Below are 14,598 nucleotides of genomic sequence, written 5' to 3'. Positions count from 1 at the left end.
AAAACACGTCTCTTGTTATTCAGAAAATAACATTTTTAAAAAGTTTACAATTTACTTTATTATCAAATTTGCTTCGTTCCCATGCTATTCTGTGTTGAAGAGATACCTAGGTAGACATCTGGAACACTACATTATAGGAAATAATGCTGCCATCTAGTGCTCTTGCAAGTGGATAACATTCTTGCAAAAATGCTGCTATATAGTGCTCCATAAATAGACAGGCTCTTAAAGGGATAGTCTAGTAAAAATGAAACATTCATGATTCAGATAGAGCATGCAATTTAAAGCAACTTTCTAATTTACTCCTATTATCTTTTTTTTTGTTCTCTTGGTATCTTTATTTGAAAAAGCAAGAATGTAAGCTTAGGAGCCAGCCCATTTTTGGATTAGCACCTGGGTAATGCTTGCTGATTGGTGGCTACATTTAGAGACCAATTAGCAAGCGCTACACAGATGCTGAACTAAAAATGATCCGGCTCCTAAGCTTATATTCTTGCTTTTTCAAATAAAGATACCAAAAGAACGAATACATATTGATAATAGAAGTTAATTATAAAGTTGTTTAAAATTGCATGCTTTAAATCATAAAAGCTTAATTTCTCCAACATAGGTGTGTCCGGTCCACGGCGTCATCCTTACTTGTGGGATATTCTCCTCCCCAACAGGAAATGGCAAAGAGCCCAGCAAAGCTGGTCACATGATCCCTCCTAGGCTCCGCCTTCCCCAGTCATTCTCTTTGCCGTTGTACAGGCAACATCTCCACGGAGATGGCTTAGAGTTTTTTAGTGTTTAACTGTAGTTTTTATTATTCAATCAAGAGTTTGTTATTTTAAAATAGTGCTGGTATGTACTATTTACTCTGAAACAGAAAAGAGATGAAGAATTCTGTTTGTAAGAGGAAAATGATTTTAGCAACCGTTACTAAAATCGATGGCTGTTTCCACACAGGACTGTTGAGAGGAATTAACTTCAGTTGGGGGAAACAGGGAGCAGACTTTTGCTGCTTGAGGTATGACACATTTCTAACAAGACGATGTAATGCTGGAAGCTGTCATTTTCCCTATGGGATCCGGTAAGCCATTTTTATTACATGAAGAGAAAAAAGGGCTTCACAAGGGCTTTTAAAACTGTAGACATTTTCTGGGCTAAAACGATTTATATATAAGCATATTTTATACCCCATAGCCTTGAGGAATTATTTTAATCTTGGGAACTATGTAAAATAACCGGCAGGCACTGTATTGGACACCTTATTCTCTAGGGGCTTTCCCTAATCATAGGCAGAGTCTCATTTTCGCGCCTCTATTGCGCACTTGTTTTTGGGAAGCATGACATGCAGATGCATGTGTGAGGAGCTCTGATACATAGAAAAGACTTTCTGAAGGCGTCATTTGGTATCGTATTCCCCTTTGGGCTTGGTTGGGTCTCAGCAAAGCAGATACCAGGGACTGTAAAGGGGTTAAATATAAAAACGGCTCCGGTTCCGTTATTTTAAGGGTTAAAGCTTCCAAATTTGGTGTGCAATACTTTTAAGGCTTTAAGACACTGTGGTGAAATTTTGGTGAATTTTGAACAATTCCTTCATACTTTTTCACATATGCAGTAATAAAGTGTGTTCAGTTTAAAATTTAAAGTGACAGTAACGGTTTTATTTTAAAACGTTTTTTGTACTTTGTTATCAAGTTTATGCCTGTTTAACATGTCTGAACTACCAGATAGACTGTGTTCTGTATGTGGGGAAGCCAAGGTTCCATCTCATTTAAATAGATGTGATTTATGTGACACAAAATTTAGAGAAAATGATGCCCAAGATGATTCCTCAAGTGAGGGGAGTAAGCATGGTACTGCATCATCCCCTCCTTCGTCTACACCAGTCTTGCCCACACAGGAGGCCCCTAGTACATCTAGTGCGCCAATACTCCTTACTATGCAACAATTAACGGCTGTAATGGATAATTCTATCAAAAACATTTTAGCCAAAATGCCCACTTATCAGCGAAAGCGCGACTGCTCTGTTTTAGAAAATACTGAAGAGCATGAGGACGCTGATGATATTGGTTCTGAAGTGCCCCTACACCAGTCTGAGGGGGCCAGGGAGGTTTTGTCTGAGGGAGACATTTCAGATTCAGGGAAAATTTCTCAACAAGCTGAACCGGATGTGATTACATTTAAATTTAAATTGGAACATCTCCGCGCTCTGCTTAAGGAGGTGTTATCTACTCTGGATGATTGTGAGAATTTGGTCATTCCAGAGAAATTATGTAAAATGGACAAGTTCCTAGAGGTCCCGGGGCCCCCCGAAGCTTTTCCTATACCCAAGCGGGTGGCGGACATTGTAAATAAAGAATGGGAAAGGCCCGGTATACCTTTCGTCCCTCCCCCCATATTTAAGAAATTGTTTCCTATGGTCGACCCCAGAAAGGACTTATGGCAGACAGTCCCCAAGGTCGAGGGGGCGGTTTCTACTCTAAACAAACACACCACTATACCCATAGAAGATAGTTGTGCTTTCAAAGATCCTATGGATAAAAAATTAGAGGGTTTGCTTAAAAAGATGTTTGTTCAGCAAGGTTACCTTCTACAACCAATTTCATGCATTGTTCCTGTCACTACAGCAGCGTGTTTCTGGTTCGATGAACTAGAAAAGGCGCTCAATAATAATTCTTCTTCTTATGAGGAGATTATGGACAGAATTCATGCTCTCAAATTGGCTAATTCTTTCACCCTAGACGCCACTTTGCAATTGGCTAGGTTAGCGGCGAAAAATTCTGGTTTTGCTATTGTGGCGCGCAGAGCGCTTTGGCTAAAATCTTGGTCAGCGGATGCGTCTTCCAAGAACAAATTGCTTAACATTCCTTTCAAGGGGAAAACGCTGTTTGGCCCTGACTTGAAAGAGATTATCTCTGATATCACTGGGGGCAAGGGCCACGCCCTTCCTCAGGATAGGTCTTTCAAAGCCAAAAATAAACCTAATTTTCGTCCCTTTCGCAGAAACGGACCAGCCCCAAGTGCTACGTCCTCTAAGCAAGAGGGTAATACTTCTCAAGCCAAGCCAGCCTGGAGGCCAATGCAAGGCTGGAACAAAGGAAAGCAGGCCAAGAAACCTGCCACTGCTACCAAGACAGCATGAGATGTTGGCCCCCGATCCGGGACCGGATCTGGTGGGGGGCAGACTCTCTCTCTTCGCTCAGGCTTGGGCAAGAGATGTTCTGGATCCTTGGGCACTAGAAATAGTCTCCCAAGGTTATCTTCTGGAATTCAAGGGGCTTCCCCCAAGGGGGAGGTTCCACAGGTCTCAATTGTCTTCAGACCTCATAAAAAAACAGGCATTCTTACATTGTGTAGAAGACCTGTTAAAAATGGGAGTGATTCATCCTGTTCCATTAGGAGAACAAGGGATGGGGTTCTACTCCAATCTGTTCGTAGTTCCCAAAAAAGAGGGAACATTCAGACCAATCTTAGATCTCAAGATCCTAAACAAGTTTCTCAAGGTTCCATCGTTCAAAATGGAAACCATTCGAACAATTCTTCCTTCCATCCAGGAAGGTCAATTCATGGCCACGGTGGATTTAAAGGATGCGTATCTACATATTCCTATCCACAAGGAACATCATCGGTTCCTAAGGTTCGCATTCCTGGACAAGCATTACCAGTTTGTGGCACTTCCGTTCGGATTAGCCACTGCTCCAAGAATTTTCACAAAGGTACTAGGGTCCCTTCTAGCGGTGCTAAGACCAAGGGGCATTGCAGTAGTACCTTACTTGGACGACATTCTGATTCAAGCGTCGTCCCTTCCACAAGCAAAGGCTCACACGGACATTGTCCTGGCCTTTCTCAGATCTCACGGGTGGAAAGTGAACGTAGAAAAAAGTTCGCTATCTCCGTCAACAAGGGTTCCCTTCTTGGGAACAATAATAGACTCCTTGGAAATGAGGATTTTTCTGACAGAGGCCAGAAAATCAAAACTTCTAAACTCTTGTCAAATACTTCATTCTGTTCCTCTTCCTTCCATAGCGCAGTGCATGGAAGTAATAGGTTTGATGGTAGCGGCAATGGACATAGTTCCTTTTGCGCGAATTCATCTAAGACCATTACAACTGTGCATGCTCAGTCAGTGGAATGGGGACTATACAGACTTGTCTCCGACGATACAAGTAGATCAGAGGACCAGAGATTGACTCCATTGGTGGCTGTCCCTGGACAACCTGTCACAGGGGATGAGCTTCCGCAGACCGGAGTGGGTCATTGTCACGACCGACGCCAGTCTGGTGGGCTGGGGTGCGGTCTGGGGACCCCTGAAAGCTCAGGGTCTTTGGTCTCGGGAAGAATCTCTTCTCCCGATAAATATTCTGGAACTGAGAGCGATATTCAATGCTCTCAAGGCTTGGCCTCAGCTAGCAAAGGCCAAGTTCATACGGTTTCAATCAGACAACATGACGACTGTTGCGTACATCAACCATCAGGGGGGAACAAGGAGTTCCCTGGCGATGGAAGAAGTGACCAAAATCATTCAATGGGCGGAGACTCACTCCTGCCACTTGTCTGCAATCCACATCCCAGGAGTGGAAAATTGGGAAGCGGATTTTCTGAGTCGTCAGACATTTCATCCGGGGGAGTGGGAACTCCATCCGGAAATCTTTGCCCAAATTACTCAATTGTGGGGCATTCCAGACATGGATCTGATGGCCTCTCGTCAGAACTTCAAGGTTCCTTGCTACGGGTCCAGATCCAGGGATCCCAAGGCGACTCTAGTAGATGCACTAGTAGCACCTTGGACCTTCAAACTAGCTTATGTATTCCCGCCGTTTCCTCTCATCCCCAGGCTGGTAGCCAGGATCAATCAGGAGAGGGCATCGGTGATCTTGATAGCTCCTGCGTGGCCACGCAGGACTTGGTATGCAGACCTGGTGAATATGTCATCGGCTCCACCATGGAAGCTACCTTTGAGACGAGACCTTCTTGTTCAAGGTCCGTTCGAACATCCGAATCTGGTCTCACTCCAACTGACTGCTTGGAGATTGAACGCTTGATCTTATCAAAGCGAGGGTTCTCAGATTCTGTCATTGATACTCTTGTTCAGGCCAGAAAGCCTGTAACTAGAAAAATCTACCACAAAATATGGAAAAAATATATCTGTTGGTGTGAATCTAAAGGATTCCCTTGGGACAAGGTAAAAATTCCTAAGATTCTATCCTTTCTTCAAGAAGGTTTGGAGAAAGGATTATCTGCAAGTTCTTTGAAGGGACAGATTTCTGCCTTGTCTGTGTTACTTCACAAAAAGCTGGCAGCTGTGCCAGATGTTCAAGCCTTTGTTCAGGCTCTGGTTAGAATCAAGCCTGTTTACAAACATTTGACTCCTCCTTGGAGTCTCAATTTAGTTCTTTCAGTTCTTCAGGGGGTTCCGTTTGAACCCTTACATTCCGTTGATATTAAGTTATTATCTTGGAAAGTTTTGTTTTTGGTTGCAATTTCTTCTGCTAGAAGAGTTTCAGAATTATCTGCTCTGCAGTGTTCTCCTCCTTATCTGGTGTTCCATGCAGATAAGGTGGTTTTACGTACTAAACCTGGTTTTCTTCCGAAAGTTGTTTCTAACAAAAACATTAACCAGGAGATAGTCGTGCCTTCTTTGTGTCCGAATCCAGTTTCAAAGAAGGAACGTTTGTTGCACAATTTGGATGTAGTTCGTGCTCTAAAATTCTATTTAGATGCTACAAAGGATTTTAGACAAACATCTTCTTTGTTTGTTGTTTATTCTGGTAAAAGGAGAGGTCAAAAAGCAACTTCTACCTCTCTCTCTTTTTGGATTAAAAGCATCATCAGATTGGCTTACGAGACTGCCGGACGGCAGCCTCCTGAAAGAATCACAGCTCATTCTACTAGGGCTGTGGCTTCCACATGGGCCTTCAAGAACGAGGCTTCTGTTGACCAGATATGTAAGGCAGCGACTTGGTCTTCACTGCACACTTTTACTAAATTTTACAAATTTGATACTTTTGCTTCTTCTGAGGCTATTTTTGGGAGAAAGGTTTTGCAAGCCGTGGTGCCTTCCATCTAGGTGACCTGATTTGCTCCCTCCCTTCATCCGTGTCCTAAAACTTTGGTATTGGTTCCCACAAGTAAGGATGATGCCGTGGACCGGACACACCTATGTTGGAGAAAACAGAATTTATGTTTACCTGATAAATTACTTTCTCCAACGGTGTGTCCGGTCCACGGCCCGCCCTGGTTTTTTAATCAGGTCTGATAATTTATTTTCTTTAACTACAGTCACCACGGTATCATATGATTTCTCCTATACAAATATTCCTCCTTTACGTCGGTCGAATGACTGGGGAAGGCGGAGCCTAGGAGGGATCATGTGACCAGCTTTGCTGGGCTCTTTGCCATTTCCTGTTGGGGAGGAGAATATCCCACAAGTAAGGATGACGCCGTGGACCGGACACACCGTTGGAGAAAGTAATTTATCAGGTAAACATAAATTCTGTTTTTGACTAGACTATCACTTTAAGCATACATCGCTACTTTTCAACAAAAGATACCAAAATAATGGAAAAAAATGATAAAAGAAGTAAATTAGAAAGTTAGATAAAATTGCATGCTCTATCTGAATCATGGAAGAAAATGTTGGGTTTCATATCCCTTTAAAGGGACATTATACTGTAAAAGTTGCAAAGTATAAAATATATGAGACTGCCTTCTTAAGGTTTAATTTTTCTTTGACATCACAACCCATCATAATGGATTTAATTTGCAGGGAGGGAAATCGGACCTCCTCAATGCTTCCTTATTGTATTTCTGTTAATATAACAATTAGAACCTACCATTTTATTGCTTATCTATCCTACATCCTACTGGGAGTGTAATTTCTTCTGCAGCCTACATTTACACATTTTTTTATAGCCTATATTTAAGTATTGAAACTTATTGGTAGAGATACAATCAGCTATTTGAAATGCTCATAGAAAGGTGCACAATCTAATACACTTCAGCAGGTAAAATGGATCATAGGGAAAAAATAAAAAAAAATATTTTAGGGTAAACTGTCCCTTTAATGTCAGTGGTTTCTCTTGCGTCTGCATTTTTATTATGTTTTAACTAGATCTGCATTCTTCGTTCTTTTTACAAAATAAGAAAAGACGTTTTAAAACCAACAACCTAAACAGCTGCTATTTTGTATTAGGTATCCGAGGGACAGGAGATCTGCGTAATTGAAGCAATGAAGATGCAGAACAGCATGACAGCAGCTAAAACGGCAAAGGTACTACAAGGTGTCACACTTTCCTTCTAAAGGTTCAGCGTCTAGATGCTGGTAAAATGTTTTTAAGAGATACACCATTTCCAGCACAGCAAAGCAAGCTGGGATGTCAACTCACACTGAAGCTTCAATATAATGTCAACTAGAAAAAACTTAACAGTCATTTTAAAGTATTGTTCACTCAGAAGCCACAACTAGATTTGAAACTTTGGGAGCAATTCCAATCTTTCCTGTTCACGTTTATCAGTAGTTTTTGAGCTCCCGGTAAGTTCTTAGTGGTCACAATCCAAGCAATGATAACATTTCCATATTGGGAGAAGTTCAGATTAGATCTGAGCAGATAGCGGGAAAATCACCTATACAACATCCATGCAGCAGCAATGGCGATCACAGTTCCCCCAACCACAGGTTTTGCACTTTATTTTGGCAACAAAATGGACATTTATAATTCGACACACAAATGGTGTTCGTAAAGTGCAAAAATGGTCTTTTCAACATGTCTGAGTGCAATATAAGACAATTTGCAATGATTATCCTAGGCATGTGCAGTATACTCAATTGGTCACAGATGCCATTTCACATGCATATGTCAATATATGGTCTAGATTCATTAAAACTATATTCAGCACTTTTGTATAGTCCCTCAGTAGTGGGCAAGACAGTCATTTACATATGTATTTAATCGACAGGTACATGATATTTTGTACAGCTAATGAGATCTTCAGGGAACTGCAACATCCAGAAATAGCGTTTAGCAATTACACTCTTATTATCTTTTTTATTTATTTATGTTTTTATTTCATACTCACATTGTTGGAATTGTAAAGTGCAGTATTCTCATCTTTAGGAACAGGGTTTCTCATGGTAATTGTACCATCAAGATTGGAAGTGAAGTATTTGCTATTCAGTCTTTGTTTGAAACCACAATCTTACAGTTATAGAAATGCAGGAAAGAGAACATTCTGTACAATGAGAATAAGGTTTGGAAATTGTGTTCTGTTTTGCAATTTTGGACCATCTTTAAAACCTAATTTTAAACTTGATAAAATTTTATTTAAAAACAATTAAAATGACAAAAACTGGTCCCCCTTACTGTAACAAGACCCTATGATCTAGAATAATAAATGACAGATTATCACAGTTGCTCATGAATGTTGTCAGATATTATTAGATTATAATCCTAATTTAACACAGTCGGCTAGATTACGAGTTGTGCGTTATGGTAAAAAAGCAGTGTTAAAGGTCCTAACGCTGCTTTTTTACGCCCGCTGCTATTACGAGTCTTGAAGGTTTAGGGTCACCGGACACTTCTTTAGCCTTACCGCAAAACAACTTACGTAAACTTCATAAAGTCTTTTTTCTATGGGACTTCCATAGTGCTGATATTACGAGTCTGTCCTGGGAGGCCAAAAAGTAAGCGGTACACCCTACCCCGTCAAGAGTCCGAACGCATTTAAAAAGTCAATAGTTAAGAGTTTTATGGTACAACGCCGTAGCATAAAACTCATAACTAAAGTGCTAAAAAGTACACTAACACCCATAAACTACCTATTAACCCCTAAACCGAGGCCCTCCCACATTGCAAAGACTATAATAATAATTTTAACCCCTAATCTGCCACTCCGGACACCGCCTCCACCTACATTATATGTATGAACCCCTAATCTGCTGCCCCCAACATCGCCGACACCTACATTATATTTATTAACCCCTAATCTGCCTCCCCCAATGTCGCTGCCACCTACCTACACTTATTAACCCCTAATCTGCCGCCCCCAACGTCGCCGCCACTATAATAAACATTAACCCCTAAACCACTAGCAAACATTAGTTAAATAGTATTAACCCCTAATCTGTCGTCCCTAACATCGCCGCCACCTACCTACATTTATTAACCCCTAATCTGCCGCCGCCACTATATTAAAGTTATTAACCCCTAAACCTAAGTCTAACCCTAAACCTAACACCCCCTAACTTAAATATAATTTAAATAAATCTAAATAAATATTCCTATCATTAACTAAATTATTGCTATTTAAAACTAAATACTTACCTGTAAAATAAACCCTAAGATAGCTACACTATAACTAATAGTTACATTGTAGCTAGCTTAGGATTTATTTTTATTTTACAGGCAAGTTTGTATTTATTTTAACTAGGTAGAATAGTTATTAAATAGTTATTAACTATTTAATAACTACCTAGCTAAAATAAAACCTAACCTAAATTACACTAACACCTAACACTACACTATAATTAAATAAATTAACTAAATTAAATACAATTACCTAAATTAAATTATCTAAAGTACAAACCCCCCACCACTAAATTACAGATAATAATAAACAAATTACAGAAATTTAAACTAATTACACCTAATCTAATAGCCCTATTAAAATAAAAATAAGCCCCCCCCCCCCAAAATAAAAAAAAACCCTAGCCTAAACTAAACTATCAATAGCCCTTAAAAGGGCCTTTTGCGGGGCATTGCCCCAAAGTAAGCAGCTCTTTTACCTATAAAAAAAATACAAGAACCCCCCCCCAACAGTAAAACCCACCACCCACACAACCAACCCCCAAATAAAATACTAGCTAAAAAAAACTAAGCTCCCCATTGCCCTGAAAAGGGCATTTGGATGGGCATTGCCCTTAAAAGGGCAGTTAGCTCTTTTGCCGCCCACACCCTAATCTAAAAAATAAAACCCACCCAATACACCCTTAAAAAAAAACTAACACCCCCTGAAGATCAACTTACCGGGAGACGTCTTCATCCAAGCCGGGCGAGGTGGTCCTCCAGATGGGCAGAAGTCTTCAAGCCGTGCAGAAGTGGTCCTCCAGACGGGCAGAAGTCTTAATCCAGATGGCATCTTCTATCTTCATCCATCCAGTGCGGAGCGGGTCCATCTTCAAGACATCCGACGTGGAGCATCCTCTTCATCTGACGACTAAAACAGAATGAAGGTACCTTTAAGTGACGTCATCCAAGATGGCGTCCCTTAGATTCTGATTGGCTGATAGAAACAGCCAATCGGAATTAAGGTAGAAAAAATCCTATTGCCTGCAATCAGCCAATAGGATTGAAGTTCAATCCTATTGGCTGATCCAATCAGCCAATAGGATTGAGCTTGCATTCTATTGGCTGTTCCAATCAGCCAATAGAATGCGAGCTCAATCCTATTGGCTGATTGGAACAGCCAATAGAATGCGAGCTCAATCCTATTGGCTGATTGGATCAGCCAATAGGATTGAACTTCAATCCTATTGGCTGATTGCATCAGCCAATAGGATTTTTTCTACCTTAATTCCGATTGGCTGATAGAATTCTATCAGCCAATCAGAATCTAAGGGACGCCATCTTGGATGACGTCACTTAAAGTTACCTTCATTCTGTTTTAGTCGTCGGGTGAAGAGGATGCTCCGCATCGGATGTCTTGAAGATGGACCCGCTCCGCGCCGGGTGAAGATAGAAGATGCCACCTGGATGAAGACTTCTGCCCGTCTGGAGGACCACTTCTGCCCGGCTTGGATGAAGATTTCTGCCCTTCTGGAGGACCACTTCGCCGGCTTGGATGAAGACGTCTCCTGGTAAGTCGATTTTCAGGGGGTTAGTGTTAGGTTTTTTAAGGGTGTATTGGGTGGGTTTTATTTTTTAGATTAGGGTTTGGGCGGCAAAAGAGCTAACTGCCCTTTTAAGGGCAATGCCCATCCAAATGCTCTTTTCAGGGCAATGGGGAGCTTAGGTTTTTTTAGCTAGTATTTTATTTGGGGGGTTGGTTGTGTGGGTGGTGGGTTTTACTGTTGGGGGTTGTTTGTATTTTTTTTTACAGGTAAAAGAGCTGATTATTTTGGGGCAATGCCCCGCAACAGGCCCTTTTAAGGGCTATTGGTAGTTTAGTTTAGGCTAGGGTTTTTTTTATTTTGGCGGGGCCTTTTTTTTAAATTTAAATAGGGATATTAGATTAGGTGTAATTAGTTTAAATTTCTGTAATTTATTTATTATTCTCTGTAATTTAGTGGGGGGGTTGTACTTTAGCTAATTTAATTTAGGTAAGTGTATTTAATTGAGTTAATTTATTTAATTATAGTGTAGTGTTAGGTGTTAGTGTAACTTGGGTTAGGTTTTAATAACTATTTAATAACTATTCTACCTAGTTAAAATAAATACAAACTTGCCTGTAAAATAAAAATAAATCCTAAAATAGATACAATGTAACTATTAGTTATATTGTAGCTATCTTAGGGTTTATTTTACAGGTAAGTATTTAGTTTTAAATAGGAATAATTTAGTTAATGGTAGGAATATTTATTTAGATTTATTTAAATTATATTTAAGATAGGGGGTGTTGGGTTTAGGGTTAGACTTAAGTTTAGGGGTTAATAACTTTAATATAGTGGTGGTGATGTTAGAGAAGGCAGATTAGGGGTTAATAAATGTAGGTAGGTGGCGGCGATGTTAGGGACCGCAGATTAGGGGTTAAGACTATTTAACTAATGTTTGCGAGGCGGGAGTGCGGCGGTTTAGGGGTTAATATGTTTATTATAGTGGAGGCGACATTGGGGGCGGAAGATTAGGGGGTAATAAATATAATGTAGGTGTCGGCAATGTTGGGGTCAGCAGATTAGGGGCTCATACATATAATGTAGGTGGCGGCGGTGTCCGGAGCGGCAGATTAGGGGTTAATAATATAATTCAGGTGTCGGCGAGGTCGGGGGCGGCAGATTAGGGGTTAATAAGTATAAGATTAGGGGTGTTTAAACTCTGGGATGTTAGGGTGTTAGGTGTAGACATAAAATGTGTTTCCCCATAGGAATCAATGGGGTTGCGTTACTGAGTTTTACGCTGCTTTTTTTGCAGGTGTTAGACTTTTTCTCAGCCGGCTCTCCCCGTTGATTCCTATGGGGAAATCATGCACGAGCACGTTACACCAGCTGACTTAAGCAGCGCTGGTATTGGAGTGCGGTAATGAGCAAAATTTTGCTCAACGCTCACTTCTAGTCTTTTAACGACGGGTTTCTGAAAACTCGTAATACCAGCGCTGTAGGTAAGTGAGCAGTGAGTGAAAACTGCTCGTTGGCACCGCACAGCCTCTAACGCATCTCGTAATCTAGGTGAGAGCGATTTGTGTCATCATTATCATTATTTATTTGTATAGCACAGCCAAATGTAGCAGAACTGGCATATAACGTTGGTTGTTTTTCCTCAGCTAAATGGAAGTATTAGATTCACAGAGTAATTTTGCTTGTTTGTATTAGAATGTGATATATGAAGCACTTATCTTTTTCTCTTACTAGGTAAAATCTGTGCACTGCAAGGCTGGAGAGACTGTGGGCGAAGGTGATCTACTGGTGCAACTTGAATAAACTTTATTCACTAATGTTATGTCAATCAGCATTTTTTTTAAATGATTTCATATTCTAAAGGGAGCTATCCTAAAACATTTTTAGATAACATTCCTACAAAAGTGATTGTATACAATTATATTTATTGCAAGCTGCTATGTGATTGATATCTCACAAAATAAGCAACTGAACATTAAACTCTCTTCTAAAGAACAAGTATGTTGATTTTTTTCAAAGTCCATTTGAGGTGTCATGAAATGAATTATATGAGATATTCTTTTTAAATATCATTCACCCCACTTCACTTACATATGTCTGATACAAAAGCATTAGGGGTTTTTGTTTTTGCATGCAGTGTTTTGCTATACTGTTATTGACTACAAAGTACAATGGTTGTTAATCATTTGTTTTAGCATTGGCAGACAAAACAGCAGCACCTCCACAATATATATATTTATAGTATGTATGTATGTGTGTGTATATATATATATATATATATATATATATATATATATATATATATATATATATATATATATATATATATACATAGTACTTTATTTAGTCCCCAAAAACAGCATAAATAAAAACAAGCAATGTTTCTGTCCTCAGACCATAAAAGTGCTGAACATTACTGATTAATGAATTTGTTTTAGCTTGATTTTTGCCCGTTTAGTCAATCACATCTATTTTCCATGACTGCAGCGCCATTTTAGTTTAATATTATATATGTAGTTATACTATTTTAAATATTACTGTTTGAAATATAATGGTGAAAGGAAAAAAATAATTTAAAGTACATTTTAAAAGTGTCAAACTCCTTAACTTTAATTACAAAATAAACATTATTTACAACCTTTGTGACCCAGTATAAAAAGGAAAACAGCAATATGTAGGATAGACCAACTCCATCATAGACAAATAAACTACGAGCCAAGAGTGATTATTGATAACATTTGTAATAAAAGTTAAGCTTTACATTTTATTGTAACATTAAAGTGACATTAAACACTAAATAAATGTTAGATAGAATGATGCATTCAAAGAAAAGATTAGTCTCAGAATAACATGTAGATGTATTTTTTCTTTTAAGTTTCATTAGCTGTTTAAATATTTATAATGTAAGTGTAAAGTTTTAGTGCCTATAAAACAATGGGAGCTGCCATGTTGTAACTTTGGTTACCTTCTCTGCTGTGGCCAATTAGAGACAGTTATAAATAAGTCACTAGAGTGTGCAGCGAATGGCTGTGTGCAATATAACAGTGTTCTGACTTCCATTTCTAACAGGAACTGAAAAGCTCACAATTTCAGAAGGGAATTACAGGAAAAAGGGACAAAATAAATAATGAAAGTATATTGCAGAGTTATTTATATATACGATTTATCGTTTTATATTACCATTTAAAAGCGTTTAATGTCCCTTTAAACACTACATCCCCCCTTTTGTAGGAATTGAGTATTTATTTACAAATGGTTAATGTATCTGTTAATATTTTGCCATCATTTAATTTGCTGTACCAAAACCATCAAGCCGCCAATAAAATTATATATTTTACATATATTTATTTATTCCTTTCATTTCTAAAAGTCTCAACTGGTTTTTGAACCATAGAGATTACTTTCTGGGTTGTTTGTTTTTATCTTTTATTTGTAATGTTTTTCAAAGTGTACTAAAGATAGAAAAGTTATTATTGCAGTGGTGAATAAAATAGCACAACATATAATTTTTTAGTAAAATAATGTGTGGAGAGAAAACCCATAAAGAAGAGTGAGCAGAAGAACAATTTGAAGACATTTCCTTTCTCTCTTTTTATTGATAACATATGATGCTAATTATGTTCATAGTAGAAAACATTAAAAAAAAATACAAGATAGACTAGGATAGAAAGTAGATACATTTAAATCCTGTTATGAAGAAGGTGGTAAGAATAGATCCCATAGTTTGAACAGAAATATGTAGTCTGAGTATCTTTGGATCACAAGCGTAGACGTGGGTATCTACA

General features: G+C 39.0%; 1 protein-coding gene across 1 annotated transcript in view; it reads left to right on the top strand.

Annotated features, from left to right (window-relative positions):
* PCCA (propionyl-CoA carboxylase subunit alpha) overlaps positions 1-12,811 on the top strand; it is an 863,696-nt gene extending 850,885 nt beyond the window's left edge. The window contains exons 17-18 of the mRNA XM_053707812.1: positions 7,181-7,258; positions 12,548-12,811. Of these exons, the coding sequence (XP_053563787.1) occupies positions 7,181-7,258; positions 12,548-12,616 (147 nt within the window). The 3' untranslated portion in view covers positions 12,617-12,811. The remainder of the gene's footprint in view (positions 1-7,180; positions 7,259-12,547) is intronic.
* Positions 12,812-14,598: the final 1,787 nt, after the last annotated feature.

Source organism: Bombina bombina, chromosome 3 (assembly GCF_027579735.1).
Source record: "Bombina bombina isolate aBomBom1 chromosome 3, aBomBom1.pri, whole genome shotgun sequence".
NCBI lineage: Eukaryota > Metazoa > Chordata > Amphibia > Anura > Bombinatoridae > Bombina > Bombina bombina.
This window is presented reverse-complemented; position numbering and strand designations above follow the sequence as displayed.